Below are 24165 nucleotides of genomic sequence, written 5' to 3' on the forward strand. Positions count from 1 at the left end.
CCTGCTGAAGGGCAACTCAGAGGGTGACTTTGAAGTGGACACTTGCTCCACCTACACAATTTCTGCTATGCACTTTTTTGCTGAGCTGAACTGCTTAAGATTTCTACCTGTAGGTACTTTTGGATGGAGAGTGCTCTGGCATCACATACCCTTCAATGCCATTATTAGAATGGAATTGCTCAGTGACAGCTTTTAAACAAAACACCACTGAGAAGGAACAAATCCTGGACAATAGTTACTAGAAATATGGGCTTTTTTTCTAACACTGAGCTGAAGCAATGCAGTCCTTCAAACAAAAAAAAAGAGCTTCACAGCTGCAAATGATGCTCCAGAAGAAAGAGGGGACTGTCTCAGGACACTGCAGTGGAACTCCTCAGCCAGCTCTGCACCTAGGGAAGGTTAACAGATTGTAGCCTGGTATTATCTAAGCTATATTCATTTCCCTTATCTCACTCTAGCTGGCAGGGGGCTGTGGTACCCTGGCCATACAGCTTGTCCAAAAAGAGCAACGTGCAAAAAGAGCAACACTGCACCCTGATCTAATATCCATCTTGGATGGGGAAGAGCCAAGCTAAGAGGTCTCTCTGAGGCACCTTTCCACTGACCACAGAAGAAATCTAGATGAATGCTTTTGGCAAGGCAGCCCATGTGGGGGCTGATAAAATTAGACCTGAGACGACAGAATGATTCTGAAATTAAATCATACCTCCAGGTGTGACTCCCAGTTCTTCTTGTTTGGGCAAATGAGCTTAAAATAGGAAACAGAGATTGGGACCTGGGCTAGAAAGCAGGGCTACATCCTCACCCTGCTGGGTGCCACTGAAGAGAAAACTACTCCAGACATTTTCTACATAGGGAGCATGTCTCCAGGAAGGGAATCTCAGCATCTTCTCATACAGGCAACAGGCTGAGCATGCTGCAAAGTAGAGCTCTTCCAAACCACACCGAGGGAGGCACAGCAACACCAGACTGGCAAAAACATTACTGGACTCAACTGGCAGCCAGAGCTGTGCAGAGGTATGAGGCATGAAGCTTACAAATAATTGAAAATAAATGTGTTCTGAGCTATGATATGGAGTTCAGGCAATGCCAAAGCAGCTTGCAAGGAATGTATAGCTGAAAGGAATTCAGCAGTAACACTTCATAAGAAAACAACAAAACAGCAACTGAAATAATCACATTATTCTAAGGATTACCCATATCATCAGTAACTAAAATGCTTTGCCATTCAAGCCAGTAAAGTTACTCACATGCTTAAACATTTTGCAGGACAGAATCCCCAATTTGTAACAGCAATTTCTTTTGAAGTATTAACACCAGACATGAAAATAATGAAGCTATGCTACCAAACAGAAAATATTCCAAATGAAAAATGTAGGTGAAAAGATCTGTAGTTTGACTTGCTCTTTACATTTTACAATATCATATAAAAGCTCTTACATGTATTTTTAGAATATCTAATGTGTTAGCATAACTTCTTTTAGAAAAGGCTACTAATGCATATATTTGGGTTAGTGACAGAGAAGTCAGAAAAGCAAATCTCCTAAATATTCTTTTATGTTAAAAAATTAGAAACAAATAGCCATTTTGTAGTCATGTGCAAATTTAACAGGAAAGCCATTAAGCCACAACTGAAAAAGCTGATATCATCCTCTCTACATTTTTCAAGGAAGGCATGACACTTGCTGAATGGCAAATTCTTTTAATTTGGTACTTAAATGTTAAGAGGAATTGTTACTGAGTTAACTGTATAATGGGAACAGTCCTGACAGAAAAAATATGACCAGGTTTTACTTTTCATTAACCCTTCCCAGCCTGGACATGGTAGTGTGCAAGACCATGTAAAACACCAAATAAAAACTGTGCTTGAAGGTGTGTAGCAGCAGTGCATGTGTGTGTGGTTTTTTTGAGGGGAAATAAGGCTGATTTCATGAACTGCATGCACTGAAGCTCCTGTGGCTTTGGGCAAGGACCTATCCCCTGCATTTCACAGTACTGGAATTTTACAATTTGATCAGCAGTCCCTCTGGTCAGGCCACTTCTGAGGAGGGTTTGCAGAAAAGGTCTGATTTACAAAGTTATTTAAGTATTCAAAGGTGCAGATATGTGTCTGATGGACTTTTTAATCCTTTTTTCATCCCATCAGGCAAGTATCTACTCGTCCAGTCTGCAAAAGACCTGTGACAACATGACCCACAAGGTGACGGAGCATGTGGGTCTGATTCTGTTCTCACTTGACACTGCCTGAGCTCTGCTCCAGCAAAGCTGCTGCTGCTGCAGGACAGCCAAGTCAGAAGAGAAACAGATGCAGAGGGAACTACTTGAATCAGAAACCTGCATCTTGGTAGTGCCTTGTGTCACAGGCAGCAACAGGTTGTCAGCTCTACAGGCGTCCCTCTGCTGAAGCTCTGGTTTCACAATGTGCCAGGCTGGGAAGGGTTAAAAAGCGGAACAGAGCCCCAAGCTTTGAACTAGACAATTCTTGGAAGTGTTCTTTCGTACCTTTCTTTGTCATCTTTACTAACAGATGAGTCTCGTTTATCTACATCTCTATCTCTGTCATGAGCTGCAGCAGATGAACTGCGCTCCAGCTCTCCTGGCTTCAGCCAGGGCGGAGGGGTCGGGAACGAAGGAGGAGTTCGGTGCAGTCGGTTCCAGGGCTCGTGAGGGTTGCTAAAGCTCTGCATACTGGGGCCATCCTTGTGGCCGAACATTGAGTTGGGTGCTGAAATGGTGAAGTGGAAAACAAAAAGGTTTAAGGAAAAGGTATGCTCTAGTGGAGGTACTTACCAAAAAAACTTTTACAGCACTCAGTTAAAATGAATACATATTATTGGGAGCTGGAAAAGGAAAGGAGATTAACAGAGATTCATTAGAGGGTCTGATTCCTAACAACAGGGCAGGCATCTGACAGCTGTTTAATTGGAAAGGGAAATGCTGTGGATAAAATTGACCAGGGATGAAGTAGGAAGATAAAAGTGAAAATGATCCTTATTCCAAAAATATTGGAGACATCGGGAAATGAACGTGACACAGACTATAAATAATGGAACTTGTTGTGTTTGAACTTGAAATCATGCCATATTTGACGTATGGAGAAAGAAAGTGATTTTTAATAGAATGATCTTTTGTGACTGTTCAAATCTAGAGAAATGTTGATGATCCTGGACAAATAAATGCAGGTTAGTGGTCTTTCCCAGGCACATGTTCTGGATTACTAGTGAGAAAGGAAATAAAAAATGTTCCCACTGACAGCTAGGGATGCTGCACACACCAACTGTCTCTGAACATGCAACAAAACCACAAGAAATGTCACAGACTCCTTAAGACTTATAGGTTCTACATGCTTGGGGTTCTTCCTCTTTTACTGAGCAATGCAATGGTGACACTTAGCACTATGTTGAACCCAAACTATTAAGTAACTCAGAAAATAATTTACCGATGACGAAAAAATGATGATTGAGATAAAAAAGGGCCACTTTTCAAAGTCCCATCTCTTAGTGGTATGTGGTCTAAGCAACTGGTTTAAAAAGACAGCAAATAGTGACCATCACTCAATAGCCTGAATTACCCAGCAAATCAGAAGGCATAAACAGAGAGGTTACTCACTGACTGTGGGGTTCCCCAGTCCCCCGAAGGCGTTGCTCCCCACCGCCGTCAGCCCGCTGAAGGAGGCCGGCCGGTTGAAGGGCTCTGCAAACCAAGGCAAACAGCTGCAGCTCACTGCCAGCTTGGAATGACCATCAAGCATGTTAGCCAACTGCACTACAGCTGCATGAAAGCTCTGCGTCCTGGTCTGAGCCAGGATGAAGGCATTTTTACAGATTTTTTTCCCCTCTGTAAGTGTTCCAGCTTGGACCAGTAACAAATGCTGGATGTCTGTGTTATTGCTGGGACTCCAAGGTCACGTCTTTGCCCTCAGACACTACAGGGAGATCTAGGACCTCTCCACAGGAGGCTGAGTTAGACAGACAGCAAAACTGGCCAGAGATATTCCATTCCATATATCTACGTAAGCTCAGAGGGAAGGACAGAGATCACAGAGGACAATTTCCTTCCTGCTTCTTCTTCCCTTCCCTTCTGACCACGGCCAGCGTCCAGGGAGGACTCCGTGCATCCCTCACTGTGGACCCCCAGGCCGCAGCTCTCCTGACCCTCATCACTCTGTGCTCTCTGGCAGCTCCAGAACTTTTTTGGACTGTTTGTAGCTCAGGAGATGCTGTGGGAGTTGCTGGGGGTGGGGGGAGGCGAGAAGCTTTTGCACATTCCTGAACATACTTATATATAATTGTATATATTTTCCTTTATCATTGGTGTTTAATTAAAGCTGTGTAGTTTAGTTTTCAATCCAGAGTCTCTCTCCTCATTCTCTCTCTCCTTCCCTACTTGGGTGGGAAGAGGGAGCGGATGAAGAGCATTGTTGCTGATCCTGAGTCAAACTGTGATACTCTGGCTGTGCCCTACAGCAGCTGAACATCCCACAACACTGTGGGGATTGTGAGGGGATGGGGCAGAAAAAAATGCTGGTTTTCCCAATGACTGAATGCTTGGGATCAGCTCAGCAGAAACCCTTCCTCTTCAAAGAAAAACAAGATGTTAAAATATACATGGTATTGATGCCTCTAGCTCTGCATAAGTAAATGGTTCATTTAAAACCTGCAAACATCTTCATTTTCCTTTCCTTTTATTCCCTTCCAATTCAGTCCTAGGTCTTTCTCAGGAAATGTCCCTGGCCAGCAAGACTACTCTTAACTCTGGCACCTGTGCCCCAGAACACCTTCAGGCCATGTCTCCTAAAGCACAGCCAGGATGGAAATTAAATGTGCTATTACACTGACATGTCACACTGGCCTGAGCAGTCTGTAATTCTCCTGATACTTATTGCTAATATTACAACAAACTGTTATGGACTGAAAAATACTAGAATAAGCTTTTTTAGTACCTAGTGAACATAGACTTTAAGTCAGTCATATGAAGTAAATTCTCCTCTCCCTTTACTTTGGAGAATTGAAATGGTTTTGATGAAATTACTTCTGATAATACCAGCCCAGAGAAAAGGAAGCTCAGACTTGGCATTTTCTAGAGCCAATCAACTGCAGAATTAGAAGCCTGTATCACGAGTCTGCTGTATCAAGTTGGTGACCATCCCAAGGCCTTTCCTGTGCAAAATTAAATGCCAATTTAGAGTCTTGATCTGGGGTGCTCTCACAGGCAGCAGACACCTTGGTACCCCATCAGTAAGTTCAAAGGGAAATAGCAACATCAGGTAACCCGTTTTAAATGTGTATTCACTAATTTTCACCAAGAGACAAATTCAAGGCCAGATCACAAGATTTTAAGGATATGTTTCCCACTGACTTAAATGAAAAGCAGACATTCAAGTACGAGTTAGGACCAGAAAGCCCTCTATGAACTGAAGCCTTAACACCTTAAGGCATTTTTCTGACTGGTTTATAAACATGACTACAACGAAACCTAACCAGCCCTGTCACTGCTCCTCTAACAGCCAGTGTTCAGAAGTATTTCAAAACATGCTGTCAGTGCTACTATTATGTGTTTTTAGAGCTGCTACTTGGGCAGTCACTAAAATTAAATGGCTAAAATGGTCAGTCTGTAAAGGTTAAGCAGGCAGGACACTCCAAGAGTCTCCAGTGGGCAACCTTTAATGGTTGCAAAGGTCAATGTGTGGTACCTCTGAGCTGTGCTCCCCGTTAGTTGGCTGCAGAAAGAACGTACCTAAGTGAGCAGCTGGGTTGAGAAAGTTGCTGTGGTGAGGTGGTGGGCCGAAAGGGGTGCCAGCTGGATGACCCCCACCTGCCAAAACAAAGCAAAAAGGGTGAATTCCCAGCAAAAGCTCAGAAAGGGACTCACTGTGCACTGGGCTCGGCAGCTCTTGTGAGCAGAGATTGCTGAACTCTGGGCAGGGATTCTGGGGTCAGGGCCCTGTGCAAACAGCAGCTGCTTTTCTAAACAGAAATTCCCAGGTAGAGTATAAGGGGCAGGGGAGGATGGTTCAGTACAGAGGAAACAAAAAAGGCATGTAAGATCCAGCATATTTCCAACCTGTCATCTCCATGATGCATCAGACTTCACTGTGTGAAGAAATGTTCCTCCACTTGTTACCTGCATGGCATTTCAGTAGGTTGGGCTTTTTTAAAAGCATCTATTATCAAATTGACTAACTGCCCTGGGCATGTCTTGCAGAGAGTTCATAAGCCAAAACATCTGGGGAATTCCCTGTTAACATGGCAAGGATTATTGTTTTAATGAGGAAGCCACAAGAAGGAGATTTCACTTCTCAGTACTCACTGGCTGTGGAGAAGAGAGTGGAGGGCCGGGCCAGGTCATGGGGGTGGTGGATGGCTCCAAAAAGGCTGGGGCCTGGTGGCCTGCTCAGAAATTCAGGTTTCAGGCCAAAGTCCAGCTTGTGTGGATCAGACTGCATCTGTTTCTGAAATGGAAAAATAGGATTTGGAAGACACCGTCCTAAAAGACAGCAGCAGCAAGAGACACTCAGAGTGATGTGAGCACAGCAATGTATTCATGCTAACTGACATTTTAACAAGAATAGTAGTTTTTGGGGCTCCAAGCACAGGTGCACAGCTATTTTCCTGGAAGAGGGAAAATCTCAAGCTCCCAAGGCACATTTCCCACAGATTTCAACAGTACTTTCACATATGCTCACATCCATCCCTCTGGAGCAAAGCACTTCAGCACACCCCTGACTTACAGAACAAACATCAGTCTCTGCAGAGGCCTCAGACACTTGCTGAGCTGCAGGAGCAGCTTTGCCTCCAAACATCTAAAGTGAAGCCAAAGAGCAGCGTGAGTTTGGAGCTGATCCCAGGTGGGCAGGGGTATGAAAGGCTGGTTGACAGAATCAACTGGCCAGGCAGAGCTGCCAACTGACCCTCTTCCCACTGCAGGAACCCCCTGCCAGACAGTTCCAGCAGTGGCAATCAATGGACACCAGAACCATTCATTTTCCAGCTGGAGCTGCAACCCAGGGACACTTGAAGCAGTGTGTCCCGTGCCTCTCAGCTGCAGCTGAGCGAGCTGGGGACCAAAATGAATTGGATTACAGATCAAATGTTTCTGAGACTAAAGAACTGAAGTCCCATTTTTCCCACTCCACATCCAGAGCACTGACTGTCACTCTCTGGAGTGGAATCAGCAGACTTTTTTTAAGGTAAATTTGCTGAGGTAGCTGCACTGTAAACACTGCGTGGATGAAGGATGGGCTTGTTGTGCCATCTATTCGTTTCACTGGCCCCTACTTCAATAGTTTTATAGAATGCAGAGGAAAATCAAATTCCCTGTCACCTGTGCTGCCAGAATTCCCCAAACACAGATTGCTGATTAATTGTGCAGGTCAGCTGGAAGGATTTACGAATGTGTAACATTGAGCCAGTAGATCTTAACAGTAACTCTGGAGCAAGTTACGCTTTATAAATCAGTATTTAATACAGTGGCAGCTCAGAGTACAGACCATTACAATGATATAAATATGCATATTAAAAAGTTATGACCAAGTTAATGTGCAGGCCTAGTAGCTGTTTTTCAACTGTTAGCAACATATCTATTAGCTATGAGAATAATCTCCCCTCCTCCTCCTCCCCCCCCAAAAAAAAAGGCTGCAAAAAAAAGTCTTGATCAAAGTTTTGAGATAATGGCCTGCAAGAGCATTGAAATGGAAAGGATGGCCAAGTTACACAGAATTCACACAGGAATCACACAGAATTACTGAGGATGGGAAAGACCTCTGAGATCATCAAGTCCAGCCCATGACCAACACCCCCACATCTCCAGACCAGGGCACCAAATGCCACCTCCAGCCTTGCCTTGAACACCTCCAGGGATGGTGCCTCCACCCCTTCCCTGGACAGTCCATCCCAATGTCTGATCACCCTCTCCATGGGGAAGTGCTTCCTGATGTCCCACCCAAACCTCCCCTAGAGCAGCTTCAGGCCAGGCCCTCTTGTCCTGTCACTGGTTGCCTGGAAAAAGAGCCCAACCCCACCTGAGCACAACCTCCCTTCAGGTGGTTGGAGAGAGTGAGAAGGTCCCCCCTGAGTCTCCTCTTCTCCAGGCTAAACACCCCCAGCTCCCTCAGCCCATCCCTGTCAGACTTTCCCTCCAGTCCCTTCCCCAGCCCTGTTGTCTCCCCTGGACCTGCCCCAGCACCTCCAGCTCCTTCTTGCAGTGAGGGGCCCAGAGCTGCCCCAGGACTGGAGCTGAGGCCTCCCCAGTGCTGAGCACGGGCAGAATCACATCTCTGCTCCTGCTGGCCACACCATTCCTGACACAAGCCAGGATGCCACTGGCCTTGGGGCCACCTGGGCACTGCTGGCTCCTGTCCCACCAGTTGTCACCCAGTGCTCCCAGTTCCCTCTGCTGGGCTGCTCTCCAGCCACTCTTCCCCAGCCTGAAGCTCTGCAGGGGGTGATTGTGGCCAAGGAGCAGGACCCTGCACTTGCCCTTGGTGAATTTCACCCCATTGGCCTCAGCACATCAACCCAGCCTGTCCAGGTCCTGTGCTTTAATAACTAAGTTCAGAAAATAAAAAGGCCTCAGGTGAAGCCTGCGTGCCAGGTTTTTATGCTGTGAATTCATTTTATTCTTCTTTTTAACAACCAAGTTACAGAACTCTGACAGCCATTTCTCAGAACAGCAAAAGGCTGCAACTTTATTGGCAGCCATATAAATGGTGCTGTTCCAGTAATGAGAAAAACCTCCTGTCTGAAAAGGAACAGGAATATCATGGATGTTTTAAAGGAGTTTTGAATGTCTTGGCTTACCCTAAAATCATACCAAAGAAAATGTATCAGATTTATTTTAACCCCAGATGCTGTTCAGAAGAGCACAACTCTGGATGATAACCCTTACCAGTGTATTTGAAGCCCCACCTTAACTCAGGGCCCACTAAAACCAGTGGCAGTGTCTGCACTGATTTCATGGCAGGTTAGATGGAGCCATAAGGCCTTTCCTAGCAGACAGAGAGCCAATTATGGGGCATAAATTCTCTCTTGAATCCCAGCCAGGAAGGCACTAGGCAGGTGTGTAAAACAGCTTTGTGCCCAGAGCTGGTGTGCAACCCTGGGTCTGAGGAACTCCCTGGGAGTGCAGACAGGTTACTCAGGTCTGAGCTGGGTCTTGGTGCAGAGCTGTAGGGAGGCAAACAGCATCCACAGCTGCATGCAATTTGTCCTGGGGTCAGGAAGGTTGAGTTTTAAAGTTTCTCATTTTCCTGCTTCTTCAGTGTCTGCTGTTGCCCTCTGCAAGCAATTACTAGCAGGCCAGACAGTTACCAATTCTTCCATACTTTGCAAGCAGTCTGGTGGCACTGCATGCAAACTTGAAATATCTCTGTAAATGTATTTTATTCCCTGCTCTACAGCCAGGCAGCATCTTCAGCTTGTGCAGAAGAAAAGGCACCTTTACAACCCTGGGCTAGAAGGAGAAATAGTTCTGTATGAGCCTTCAGCTGGAGATTTCACACTTGGTGGTTGCATGCAGAGGGGACTTCACTCCCACGGGAGAGTCTGAGAGAGCCCAAGGGGGCATAAACCAACTCTCCTTACTGACTGGACACCATGCCTAGTTTTCTGACTGAGCTGAGATAGTGAAATACATTTCCCAATTATTCTTGAAATTATTGTCATGCACAGCCTCAAAAAGTCAAGGAACATCCTTTGCTGTAGTTTATTCCTGTTTTTTAACATGCAAGGCAGGAAAGTATTAGGTAAGAGAAATGGCTGCATGAAAATGGCATTTACTGTGAATTATAAAAACACCAGTATGACCTCTCTCTGAATATCAAATCAAGGAAGATACAAAGGACATAGATAGCATGGGGATCATAATTTCATTTCAAGAAAATACCTTTTCAGTAAAAAAAAAAAAAGGAAAAAGACATATAACTCTCTAGGTCTATAATCTTGTCTTTTTTGATAATGGGAAGATGAATGAAGATCACTAGCAGGGGAAACATAAGGAAGCAGAGAAGAGAGATATGTCTCCTGCAGCAAATTAACCTGTCAACCTTGTTTAAAAGGGTTATTTTTAAACTCTATTAGCTGCAGGTTTTAGTAGCTGCTCAACATCTTCATATTCTTCCAGCACTACCTTAGACAACTCCATTGCATCCACAGACTGCAAACTGCTGGGGACTCCTTGTTCATTTTACCTTCTAAGCCAAGCTAGTGACTCCTGAAGTACAAGGACAAACAGTAATCACCAGCCCCTCCTCACTGACTGAAAAATTTCAGGAGCACCACAGAATTTTTCAGTGACTAGTTCAGTGAAAATATTACAAAGGGAAAGAAACCTTCAGTGAGTCCATGTGCAATGAAAACACAGTCAAAGTAAGAATGGGAACACCCTAACTATTAAATAAATACCTTGTTTGTTTTTTTCTGACATCTTATTTCAGGAGTCTAAACTGGCCATGGCCTTTACCCTTCAAGTCTCAAAGCAGGCATAACAAAGAAAAGATCTGCACCCCTTTACCTCTGGTGCAATGAGACAGTGTCTGGACAACATGACTTCATCTGCCTGACCAGCCCAGACAGGCAGAGGTGCCAACCTCCAGCTGGGAGATGCGTTGTGGAAAAAGACTGATGGGAGCCTGTGCAGCCACTGTGGATGAAGCATTGTAGGGACAGGAGAAACCTTCCTGTGCCCTCTTCTGTCTGTGAATATTAGTAAGAGGAATGAGATACACATGACTAGCTTCCCTGCTTCACACAGCTTAATCTTCCTGTGTTTGTGTCCTCAGCCATGAATAACAGCAGGCACACCTACCTCTGCCAAGCTACAAACTGGTTGTTATCACCTCAGATCTGGTGTCCTTGCCCCACGGCATCACAGACATTCCTTTGAGACTCTGCCTTTAGGTTTTGAATTCCAATATGCCATGACTAGGAAATGGCAGGTGTGCTATCATGCTGCATTTGGTGACCCTCACAAGGCATCAGCCACGGCACAGAACTGCTCACAGCAAGGGGCAAACCCTCCCTCCCCCAGCTTCCCCGTGCAATTCATCTGGAGAGCAGGGAAGACTGACCTTGACTTTCTGTTGGTGATGGTAGATCTGCCAGGCGATGTGAACATGCATAGCACACCACTTCCCAGGTTTCTGGAAAAAACAAATGGATACAACATGAACCAGCAACTTTCAAAAGCCTGTGATGCTTTATTCCTGCTAGAGCAACATTTGCCAACTCTTAGCCCAGCCTGGTTTGGCCTAGGGGATCCCACACACCCAGACAACTGAAAGCAAAGGCTCTCCCTCCAGTGGCTTCCCCCTCTGTCCTCTTGGGGAACCAGAAATGCAAAGAAACTGTTAATTTCTAAGAAGTTTATCTGGAAATCCACAAATGCTCCTGGTTACTCTCCTCTCCAAATAAGCCCATGCTCAGGTTTCATGCACTCTTGCAACCTTCTGATGCCTCTGGCTGAGAATGCAGCTTGTGTTGCTGAAACCAATGAACCTGCCTCCCAGTCAGCAGCTGCTCTGCAGAGCTGGGCTGCTTCACAACTGCACACTGAGGTCACTTCTGACACTGCAGCTGTTCTAGGACCAGCCTTTCTATCAGAAGATGAAAATGAAAGCACTTTGTAAGATTCATCTGGTTTTCAAAATTACTCCCTCATATAATTGCTGCTCTGTACCTCCAAAACTTTGCCTCCTAAATATACTGAAAAAATGGAGGTCAGTCAATTCACCATTTGGGAAGACTCTTCGTGTCCTTCCTGTCACCAGGCTTTGCATGTGGAGGAGAGAGGGAGGAAAGAAGCAGAGTACTATTTGGGTTTTTCTGTTGATTCTCTACTCCACTTCCAGGACATCCAGAAATCTTGTCTCAAAAAGTCTCATTCAGGATACACTTTCTCCAGTTTTATTATTTAGGGGCTTGTAGCTAACTACACAACTAATGATTCCTGCAGATTTAAAAATAATCACAGGAATTCCAGAAGCTCCTCAAGCTACTGTTAGCATAAATGTTCACAAACTATGGCATATGGTCTGCCTTCTATTTCCAGGTGTATATCAACTAACAATTAAAACCACAGAAAAATAAACCCATCTCACCCACATACTCCTCTAAAGCCTTTTGCTTACTCACAGCACCTGCCTATGCTGGTGCTTTAATAACTTCACTTGGTTGTATTTTCTTGAACATGCTGAAAAATTCAACAACCCACCCTTCTGTGTCACTGAGAGACTGGATCCCTTGTTCCTCATTTCTAAAATATTTTCTGTTTGAAGTGGACTGCCTGTCAGTACCAGACAGTAAGATACTAGGTAGGAAGGACCATACTGAGTAACACTGAAAATACACTAAATAATAAAAAGCAACATCCTCCAGTCTGCAGTGACATGACAGGATTGAGCTCAGGACACTCAGCCAGCATGACAGCAGGATGATCCACATGAAAGCTCTAGTATTCATGCTGGGGGGTTGCATGAGCAGGACAGAAAACTCCCCATTTTGAAACTGTGGATTTCCCTTGGGTGCCTGCAAGACACACAGCCAAAGGAGTGAACACCCTGCTCAACAAACCCAGTGTAAAACACCCAAGCTGAACCACTCTTTGCTTTCTAATTAGCCTGCTGCCGTAACCCGGTGGGGACCGAGATGAGCTTGACAAACTGTATCAGAAGAAGATTTCTTACCCTCAACATGGGCCTGAACGGATCTGTCAACTGTGAAGAAGAAATGACAGCTTGGTTACATGCCTGTCACTCAAACAATTGCTCTAATTAACAAATTTGTATTGCTTCATTAAGAGATGAAATTAAAATGTTATAATTTTACTTTCAAATGAAGCCCTTTTGGATAATAATTAGTCCTGAGCCTCTGTATTGGAGCTGCTCTCCCTCCCCCCATGGCTGTTGTACCCAAGTGTTGAGAAGCAACTAAACAAGCCTCACAGAGCATTCTGTCCTCTGGCACCATCAGTAATTTGTTGACTTAATGCTACAAAAATGGCTGGTTAACAGCTCAAAAGCAAAACGCAGATCTATCCTTTGGGCAAACTTCTGTTCTCATCTTTCAAAGTCGCTCAGCTCCCAAGAAGGTTGGTTGGTGGGCAGGGCCACTTTTTCTCAGGCTTGATGCCACATACTGGGTTGGAATGGCTGGAATGGTGGTTCAGATGTGCCCCCACAAACCCGTGACTGTGTCTGTTGCACGGCTATGGCATTAGGCCTTGATTTGTACACTCAGCCATTACTGCCTGCCTGCTCATGTGCTCTCTGTCACACATGGGCTCTGCCTTAGATGTGTCTCACATCAGAACAGATGCTGGCAAACAGCAGCTGTATGAAAAACCAATGTTCTCATTATTTTTGTGGCATGGGTAGATTATTTTCTTATTCTCCTTTTTTGCTTCCACTTCATCAATTAACGCTGGAAAAAAACCTCAATTTCTTGAGTACTTCTCATTTGTTCTGGATTTTCTTCTTTGAGATGCAACACTAAAGGAGATTTATACCCTGCAGACTGAGTGATGGCCCAAGACATCATCCTGAAATAATCGAACCTGCACTACCAGCTGAAAGGGACATAAAACCAAATGACTTAATGATGGGAGGCTCTGCAATTAGATGGCATAAACAGAAAAGAAAAAACATGGTTCCTTTAGGTACAAAGCCCAACTACGGCACCAATTCAGTGCAAACCAAAGTACTGGAACTTGGCACAATCACCCTCCAAAAATTAAGCTCTGATATACGTAAAAGTTGAGTGATACCACAACGTGGATTTTCAAAGCTCCCCTTTTTTTTGGGTCAGAGAATTCTGCTAAAACCAGGACTGCATGATGATGTGAATTTAAACCAACAAACAAGCCACGAGCATTTGGAGAGGAACAGGAAGAGGCTCAGAGGCAAAGACCTGGGACTGCTGCTCACACGCCAGAACTCAGCAACCCGGAGGCGCCAAGTGATCAATAAAGTGCATCCGTATTTCACTGCTGCAATCAATGGTACAGGAACCCAGGGAATAACTGTCATTACCCAGATTAAAAACAATTACAGAGTATAAACATAAATCCTGAAGAGGTTTGTACATTTCTACGTTGAATTAGACTTTTATGCCTTTGCATCTGGGCCTGTGAGGCTGCCTGGAGACTGCAAGGGGAGAGCTCTTCTGCTGCAGAGGGTCTGTTTGCTTTGCTCATGATGAACACAAGTAAGGCATCAGGATTTAAACTCTTCATAGAATTATGGAATGGTTTGGGTTGGAGGGACCTTATCCAGTTCCAACCCCCCTGCATGGGCAGGGACACCTCCCACCAGCCCAGGTTGCTCCAAGCCCCATCCAACCTGCCCTTCAACACTGCCAGAGATGGGGCAGCCACAGCTTCCCTGGGCAACCTGGGCCAGGGTCTCACCCCCTCACACAAAAGAATTTCCTCCTAATGTCTAACCTAAATCTCCCCTCTTCCAGTTGCAATCCATTACCCCTTGTCCTCTTGCTACAAGCCCTTATAAAAAGTCCCTCCTCAGCTTTCCTGTAGCCCCTTCAGATACTGTTCTCACACAGGATCTCTAGTTCTCATTGACTTCAGACTAAACTTTAGTTTTAGGATGTTAATTTGGACATACTGAATATGGCAGCTCTAGCATTCAAGGTTTTAAATAGGAACAGCTTTACTTGAAAAAAATGTAACATTTCCTACAGACCCGTGGATCTTTTTGTAGAAGGGTATGTGGGACAGTTCCAGGTCTGGCTGCAACATCAATAGGATTGGAAGTCTAGAAATATCACAAAGAAAGACAGTATTAATGAGTGAAACAATACATAAAAGAAACAGAAAGTGAAAAATCATACCTCTTGATCATTAAGTTTGCCTAAGCAATGGATAAGCATTATAATCCACTTATTAATATACATATTATAATACCAATTTTCAAATTGTCACTGTGCATCAACTCCTCATTACCTGAAGTAATCCAAAACATATGAGGGAACAGTGAAAATCTTTCCACTGTTGAAAACCTGATTAGCAACCCTGACAGGGGGTCTCAAGCAGTGTCTGGAGGACCAAACTTTAGCTCTGCTGCTTATCAAGAATGCACTGGAACTGGCTAGAACTGCTAAGTGACTGTCAGCACACAAAGCACCACTCATCTGTCACTCTACCAGGATCTCATCTCCATCCCCAATGAAATGTTACCAGACAGATATCTGGAAAAGGCAAGACCCAGTTGAAAAAAAATTCAAGCTTTTCCCATGATTTGAATGTAAATATTCAGCTAATGTAACAAAACTCATATTTGTGAAAAAAAAAACCCCAACACTCCAAAAACGCCTCCCCCTACGTTTAGAGCATCTCCCTATGTTCAAATGAAGGAAAAAAGAAATCAGCTACAGTATAACCAACAATTAAGTAACAGAGTTGTTAACAGCCTCATTACCATACATATGAAGAATTCCACTAATGAACTGCAATTTACATATTCAGTCATTACAGTGGATTGGCCAATTTAAGCAAGAAGGTGTCTTCGCTGCAGAAATTTCAGTCCTGATTTCAGTCTTTAGTTGCAAAGACTACAGAATATGATTTCCTCCCACTTATAAATCAGGAGTGACTTCATGAAAACAGAAGGAAAAAAACCCCAACCCGTCCCATTTATCTATCCAGGCTGTCAGAAATGAGAGGAGAAATAGATCAGGGAAATGCTTTGTGGTGGAGCTACGAGACCATTATGGAAACGAGTAAACAATAATGATCATGGTTTCTTAAAATCTTGATTATTCCATGACCTTACATTAATGTGTACTATCTGAGAACCAACTATATTACTTCTAAAGTTAACTATGCCATTATATATAATTAAAAAAATATATGTATGTGGATAGAGCTGCACCTAATGGGAAATAACTTCTCTTTGTAGTACATTTGCAAAAAGCCAATTGTCCTCTGTGGAATGAGGCTGTAACTCAGATCTCTGCTGCTCCACAACCTGAACCACGTTCTAAACTTCAACCTAACCTGGCTCACAGGACCAGGGTAGCTGAGTAGTGACAGACAAATAATTCCTTTCTTACCTTGGGTTGGAAGGCTCCTTGTAGTGAGCCAAAGGGACCAGTTGGAGGAATCATGGGTGGAATACCTGATACAGCTGGAGGATAGGAGTGAAACAGCTGTAAGAAAAAGACACGGGAACATAAGTCCATGTGCAGGTCAACATGAAGACAGAAAGCTGAGCAAGACAGAGGAAGCATTCCTGCATAATAATGGGACAATGGTACATGGAGAAAACTGAGAAGCCTTGAAGAAGTGATCTCATTGCAACAATGTTAGTTAAAGCAGTTGATGAAATGTTCACAAATGTCATGAAGTTTAGAGCTTAAAAGCAGTTCCAAAATCAGAAAGCCAGCAACCTGTCCCCTGGATTAGGCCTTCATAGTGAAAGAGACTTTATTTACAATTATTCATTTTTTAATTGGATAGAGGTTTTAAATGTTTTCAGTTTGCAAGCCATTTCAACAGAAAAGGCAGAATACTGAGCCAGATGAGACTCAAAAATCTACCAATTGAGAGGAAAAAAACACCTTACAAGCTCTAGGACACTGTATCATTCCAAGTCCATTAGTCCCTTAGGAATTTAATAGTCCCTCTAGGAAATGAGGAAAATATGCACAATTCTTAATTCATTAGTCTGTCTGAGAGGATATCCTGCCACCTCTAGTATGAATAGAGAGACAATCCGATCTGTTAAAAAATATTATTTAAATAATACTCTAGTGGGAGGTGTCCCTGCCCATGCAGGGGGGTTGGAACTAGACCATCTTTAAGGTCTCTTCCAACCCAAACCATTCTATGAGTAAACAAAATGGTAGAGCAGAACCACCCCCAAAAATTTAAGGTATGGCTTTATAAAGACAGACTACTAAGCATAAAAAATTACACATCTCCACAGACCTCACTGATCCCCAAATATCTGTTCTAAGAGAATTTGGAGAAACAAAAGAAAAAGCTGCTCTGTGCTAATGCAAACAAGTACAAGGGAAACCAGCAGGTAAACTATAACATCCAAAGCTTATCTTGTCTCTGTGGTCTGGCTGTCAATCTTTTCCTCATGCTTTCAGAGAGTGAACGTGCCCAATTCTATGGAAAATGCAGAGATTACACACCAAACTGCTGTCTGGTAGGAGTCTGGGGTTCAAGGCATCACTCTCCAAATATGTTCTCCCTGTGAAGCCTCAGGGTCTAATGGGATAGCTGCTAACTCTGATGGTACTGCCACCCAAAAACCTAAAGGGGTTTATCTGGCTGATAAACATTCACCTCTGACCACAGCTGATAAAAGATGAATCTGCTGTATGCTACTTTTAAGATCAAAATAAATGAGTTAATGGCCAATTGAACAGAAGCAGGACTGGGCAAAGCAAAAGACTGGACATGCAGAGTGGGCAAACACTGAGACAATCACACCCCAGAGTAAATCAGTATCACAGGGTTTGATGAATTTGTTTATGCCAGGCATATTGTATGGATTTTCTTAATCAGTTTTCCTTCCACTAGCTTATCTTGCAAGGTCATCTATTCATGTTATATTTACTGAAAGCTGAGAAAATACTGCAGTATTTTAGAGGTATCAAAAGATTTTCTGGGTTAAAAGCATAGAAACAAGTCTCCTTTCATAACACATTTCTATTGTTGTTTTTAGTTCTATTTAGTTTGGACCTGCTCCATTCAGTGATGCAGAAAGCATTTTTAGATTAGTTGATACTAAACATTTGAGAAATCATTATGAGACACAAGTCCTCATTTACAATAACTTTTAATGAGTAAAATGTGTTTTAAATCCTCCAGTGTCTTCTGCATTTAATTCTGTGTGTAATGGACTAATTCCAAGCGATGGAAAGAGACACAATGCTTAATATTCTATTGGCTATGACTAATAATAAGGAATTCTTTCCTTAGAGTTTTATAACAACTGGTAAGTTAATTAAATGTGACCTTTCTTCAAGGTCAGAATTAGTAATAAAATGTAAATATTTTATCTGCAGGATCTCTTTGTATCAGTTAAGTTGCTCCAGCTTCCTAAGTGCATCTTTCATAGTCACCATAGAATCACAGACTGGGTTGTGTTGTGTTTCTTTTTCTCCCTCTATTTTGAGCAACATTTTCCCCCTTCAAGTTTCTTCAGGGAACAATATAGTACCCACAGCCTTCCTGGGGCCAAGTGCAATGTCACACTTATCTAGACCCAGTATTAGATGTAAATAAAATCAATGCCTCCCTGTGCTACAGTGAGGGCCTCCCAAAAATGAAATAATTGTAAAATCAAAGATGCCAAGAAAGAAAACTGTTTTAAATATCTACATGAGCTTCTGTGTGAGCTGTTCTAAAGTACATTGATTTTAACACTCAGACCTTGTTCTCATGCAAAGTTCACTTAGAAACTTTAAAAATCATGGTCAGCTTTTTTTTAGGCATCTGAATTCTTAGTGTGGATCTGTAGGGGGAACCTCTTCTCACTCGGAAAAGGTCTATGGAAGTGCCACAGTTTCACAGCATTTTTACAACAGGAAAAGCCCTCTTGGGCAGGCAGTTAAGCTTGTTGATGGTGCAGCTACTCAGGAAACTGAAGCAAGCAGGTCCTGTTACCTACATAATCTCTATTTACAGCAGAAGAGATGACTGAACTACCCTGGCTAGTGCGGCCTTGCTGCAGGTTCAGACAGACTATTCACCCCATGTAATCTGTAGCTATCATGTTGATCTTCTGGTAGCAACTTGCTCACTATCCAACAGACCCAACAGTGATTATTTTGCAACCACTTCCCAAGCACAAACCTTTCTTGAAGGAAAGGCAGGGGAGGCATAATGGACCAGCCCTCTGCTGGTGGAGCTCTGCCAAGTTCAACAGCACAGCTCACTGGCTACCAGAGCAATCTGAAGCCTTTCCTTCCTTTACAGGGGGCAATACCATGACCTACAGTGCAGGCAGCTGCCAGATTTATGAGAGATTGTGTCACTGAATTTGAAAAGCATACACAGCTGGAGACTTGTGCAATGTTTCCTGTATTACATGTCAACTTGAGTGCTTTATTTGTCTAGAATTCATTTACCTATTTCCCAGTTCCGTGCTCTCGCTTGAATCAACACTCCACATTGATGATCATCTATCTTTTGAATCCATGTAAAGCTCAGCAAATAAGAGGGCAGTTTTGCAAATAATGATGCAAATGAGCAGCATTACCCCTTAGAGTGAAAGTGATTATCGCAGGCTTCACTGTTTGCCTAACACACCTAGAGCTCTGCTCCTGCAAACACACTCATAAGCTGACAGTCACCCAAGCAAGGTGTCAGAATTAAGAGGACTATTCACACCTACTAGAGGCACGAGTTGTTAGCAGGAACTGTGTTTAATGGGTACAGCAGAAAGCATCACACCATCACCTTAACCAGTTTTTTTTTGCCCAGTTCCACTTCTAAGCAAAACCAACACATAAAGCCAAGTGCTTTGCAGATTTCTGAGTGCTGATGCAGTACTCCTTCCCTCATCAAAATATCACTATTGGGTTTAGGAATTCTTGTCATATTCAACCAGATAGCTGCCTCTGCCAATATGATGAAGGAAATGCAACCCATATTTCACAGAATCACAGAATTACCTGGGTTGGAAAAGACCTTAAAGATCACCGAGTCCAACCGTCAAGTTCAGCAGCAAATTAACGGATAGATTTGTACCTTTAAGAGCTTTACAATTAACTGGAATATTAAAAATCAGTTCATGTACCAAAAAAACCCCCCACCAAACAGTTTTGGTAGCTCTTAGATAAACACATCTAGTGCATAGCTGGATTCATGCTGCTGTCATCAAACAGAGCTTTCAAAACCTAACAAGCCCAGTGGATCAGATGTGCCTTTGAAATCTGAAGAACAAGACGAGGCTTCAGATTTTATAGAACAAAATAAGATATACTAGGAAAACTATTAGATTACCTATCCCTGAAGGATTTGTATGATAGTTTGTCATTTCATTTCAAGTTTCTTAGGAAAAATATCAGTCAAAGCGCTTGTGGCACAACTGAAACACAGTGATGAAATTACTGCTCTCTCCTGCTTCCATGGAATAGTCAGCTCTTCTGTCTCATCTTTTTCACATCAAACCTGCCTTCAAATGGGTGCACGAGCAAGGGATCTTTTGATTGGAAAAGCTGATACTGCATCTTTACCAGAAACAAGCACCATGAATGCAAGCTTTCCCAAGTCCAAGCAACCAAGAAGGGCAATGGTGAATCCTGGAGTGATGATCAGGGAGTGGTTGGACACCCGCGCCATCGGCTGCCTGGTGAGCCCAACCCACCACAGAAAAGCAGTTAAGTCAGGTTTAAACAGAGCAATAAAACTCACACTGTGACGGTAGAAGGGGTCAACTTTTGTAGGGTATTTGTCAAACTGCAAAGGGATCAAAGCACAAACTAGTTACTTGGTATTTCCTGGCTTTAGTTCTGTTGGCAAAATAGAAAACTACCGCTCTATTATTTGACAACCAACGGAGAGGGAAAAAATACGCGGAACATTAGTTTTCAATGAAACTGGGAATTTTTCCTTCTTCAAAGTCAAACAAGGTCTTGAGGAGGCAGGTCTCCTTGCCAAAGGAGGAGGCAGCAGGGTGCACTGCACCAAGCACTGGGAAGTCCCAAGCACTGGGAAGTCCCAAGCACAAGAGCTCCACCAGCCTCACCCCTCAGCCGCTGCCACCTCAAGCTGCTGCAGACGTGACAAGGGCGAGGAAGGACCAGCCCGTCCTCTCCTACCCAACCACACCTGGGCAGCAGAGGACTCCATCCCCACAGCCTGGCAAATTCTTAAATTTGTGTAATAAAGAATAGAGTTGTGCTCTACTTATCCTCACATTTCTGCCTGGGGTACGCACCATGGGCGGTGCTGGCGTCGGCATGATGGCAGTGGGTGGGATGGCGTGAGGGAAAGGCGTGAAGGTGTGCTGGTGTGTGTGCTGGTGCGTGTGCTGGTGCTGGTGTTGGTGCTGGTGGAACTCGGTCCTCAGGTAGGGGGGCGGGCCCAGGGAGGCCCCACGATCCGCGCTCTGCGAGGCCAGAAACCGCGTGTTGAGCTCCTGACGCAGAAGATCTTGTTCTGAAACACAAAGAGCAGAACAACCCCCATGAGCTCAGGGACTTCTCCAGGCCTCGTGTCACTTACTTCTAGCTGGCTGAGGTAGCAATGCTGCCATTTAGAACTTCCTGGTGGTCATTCACAAAATTGTACAGAGTAAGAAAGCTCCCTCAGATCTTCCCGAAAGGCCTGAGGGACAGAAGAAAGTCTCCCCCCATCTCACCAAGCCTGTCTTCACTACAGCATTCCTCTGAGCATTAACCTGAGTGTTCCTCTGAGCACTAACCTGAGCATTAACCTGAGGGTTCTCCCTAAATTTGCACTGACAGAGACATAGTGCTACCTAGGTGAGGAGGCATGGATAACCCAGAGTGAGTAAACATCAAGTGGCTGCTGCTAACACAGGTACCCTGCTGCATGGGCACAAAACCACATTACTCAAACACTGATAATGCTCCATTTTCTTCCCCCTGTTCCCTCTCAGTGACCCAGGAGGAACAGACATGACGCATGTCCCCACGGCTGAAGTATAAAAGAGCACAGTTTTCTCAGCTGATAAAAATCTGTGTGTCTCACCCCCAATCCTGCACTTACACGAGCTCAGGAGCACTGTGTGCCCAGCCTCTGGAGACCTCTCTAGCCAGGGAAGCAATGCTGAACACAGACCACAGCTGCAGCAGAGACATTCACTAAGGGGGTCACAGATTCTGTTGTCAGCACATTATGAACTCTAGTGTGGCTTTACTTCACATGGAAAAGCACAGTCTTCCACAAGGATTCCTTCCCAGGGCAGTCATTGGGTCTGTCTATACATGTTTTGGCTTTGATATCACTCCACATCATTCAGCAATGAATACAGCCTCTCTCTACCCAACCAACACCCATCATCAAATGGACCAAAAATAATTATTCTGACTAAAACAAGGGAACTGGCTTTCTATGCTGCACTAGACATTCTCAGGCCATGACCTATCTGTGTCTTCACAGAATCACAGAGTGGTTGTTGTTGGAAGGGAGCTCTGGAGATCATCCTGTCCAACCCCCTGCTAGAGCAGGATCCCCTAGAGCAGATCCCACAGGAACACATCCAGGCAGGTTTGGAATGTCTCCAGGGATGGAGGCTCCACAACCTCCCTGGGCAGCCTGTCCCAGGGCTCTGGTACCCTCAGAGTGAAGAAATATTTTCTCAGATTCAGGTTCAACCTCCCGTGCTCCAGTTTGTGCCCACTGCCCCTTGTCCTGTCCCTGGACACCCCTGAGCAGAGTCTGGCCCCATCCTCCTGACACCCCCTGGAGATATTCCCCAGCACTGATGAGATCCCCCCTCAGCCTCCTTTCTCCAAGCTGAACAGCCCCAGCTCCCTCAGCCTTTCCTCACAGGCAGATGCTCCAGCCCCTTCATCATCTCAGTGGCTCTTAGAGATCTTACCTGAGTAGGTACTACCAGCTGGATGTCCTGGAACCTGCAGTGTCCCTGACGTCAATGGAGGTGGAGGAGGCAGAGCCGTAGGAGGGGCAAACATATTGGGGTGATGGGGGTGCGCGGGGGGCTGGAGGGTGGGCGTGAAGGTGTGCAGGGGGCTGTGGCTGGGCAGGGAGAGGGGGAACGGGGAGGCTGAGGGATGGTGAGAGATGTGTGGAGGAGGGGCCTGAGTCTTGGCAGGAGTGCTGCTTCTGCTGCTGCTGTTAATGAAAAGAAAAGCAATTAAGCGTTGCATGGAGGAGAGGAAAGCTCTGAACACACACACACACACACAACCCCACCAAGCTACGCAGTGTCAGTTTTATACTACTCATGCAAGTCACTGTTCTGCTTTTCTAGCAGTACCACTGTGATACTCCTTTTTCCAACCATCTGCTGTACCTTTTCTAGTATCCGTTCCTTCCTGTGGTCTCTCCACACCAAAACCAGAGACACATTCTCCCTCTCTGGAAGAGGCTGACATGCTGTCCTCCAGCAACGCAGGAATGACACACAAAGGAGTAATCAGCCCTGTGCATTCATTACTTAATTATCAGGTCCTTTCTACATGACTGCTTCTGATTCATGTTTTCAGGCAAATGAAGCTCAAAATCAGTGATCACTGCATTAATAACAGTTTAATTTCTTTCCTACAACTTACTAAGATGAAACATTGCAGAAAATGTGAAATGAACTTGAGAAGGCAATGATGGCTGCACGATCACTGTGCAGTTAATGCCTTTCTCTACCCCCACAATATAGAGGAGTCAGCAAAATAAGTATCTGTGACTACACTGGTTGCCATTTTTTCAGGTTTCATTTCCCACTAATGAGTATCTAAACTACATTCACCTAGAGCTTAATTGTACTTGTCAGAATTTCAAGTAGCGACAGGCTTCTATTGCAGTGACTTTTAAACACAAGCAATACCAACTCAGTTAAAAACAAATCAAAACACCTCTCAGTCTTTAGTTAAACCACGAAGCATAATGCTGGTTTGCCAGGTCTAGAGGGATATCATCTGCCTGCTGAAAGCTCAGATTTGGGGAAAGATGAGCCAGAGCTGAGAGCATTAGCTTAGAGCAGGAGGAACCTGAGGTGCCTGCCTCACAGAGGCATCACCTGTGAACGTGTCTCATCTCTCTGTCAGCCCCTACCAAAGGTGAGGTGTGACCTGTGACCAGGTGACAACAACGACACTGGAAAAACTTCAGCTCTGAAGTGGTTGGTGTGGGATGGTTTGTGCTGGGCTGTCAGCAGGGCCCCCAGCAGCTGCTCCTGCCTGGGCTCGGCAGCTGCTCCCAGGGACGGGAGGGTAAAGGACGCCCGCCTGCAGAGAACAGCCCACCCTGTGGGAATTGGGATTTTCTATAACATTTTCTGTCAGATTTTGCATAAAATATCCTCTAACAAGCCCCTGAGAGTATCTAACAGGGGAACACCAGACCCCAGCTCGTTTCAGGGCAGGAACGAAGGCAAAACGCACGTTTATCCCCCGGGATCACACAGGACTCGCTCCCCTTCCCCTCCTGGAGCTGCTCCCCGGCTCCCCCAACCCCCACGGCCCCCCAGGGTTTCCTACCTTAAGCTGTTGA

The 24165-nt window shown here is 44.6% G+C and overlaps 1 protein-coding gene across 1 annotated transcript in view; it reads right to left on the reverse strand.

Annotated features, from left to right (window-relative positions):
- Window positions 1–24165, reverse strand: part of AUTS2 (autism susceptibility candidate 2) — a 565263-nt gene that overhangs the window by 3712 nt on the left and 537386 nt on the right. The window contains exons 8-18 of the mRNA XM_009999154.1: window positions 22538–22791; window positions 20909–21129; window positions 20383–20427; window positions 16062–16157; window positions 14693–14764; window positions 12680–12709; window positions 11066–11137; window positions 6310–6451; window positions 5737–5814; window positions 3610–3693; window positions 2503–2725 (exon numbers count right to left, since the gene is read on the reverse strand). Coding sequence (XP_009997456.1) covers window positions 2503–2725; window positions 3610–3693; window positions 5737–5814; window positions 6310–6451; window positions 11066–11137; window positions 12680–12709; window positions 14693–14764; window positions 16062–16157; window positions 20383–20427; window positions 20909–21129; window positions 22538–22791 — 1317 coding nt within the window. The remainder of the gene's footprint in view (window positions 1–2502; window positions 2726–3609; window positions 3694–5736; window positions 5815–6309; window positions 6452–11065; window positions 11138–12679; window positions 12710–14692; window positions 14765–16061; window positions 16158–20382; window positions 20428–20908; window positions 21130–22537; window positions 22792–24165) is intronic.

Source organism: Chaetura pelagica, unplaced genomic scaffold (genome assembly GCF_000747805.2).
Source record: "Chaetura pelagica isolate M959 unplaced genomic scaffold, ChaPel_1.0 scaffold230, whole genome shotgun sequence".
NCBI classification, from domain to species: Eukaryota; Metazoa; Chordata; class Aves; order Apodiformes; family Apodidae; genus Chaetura; species Chaetura pelagica.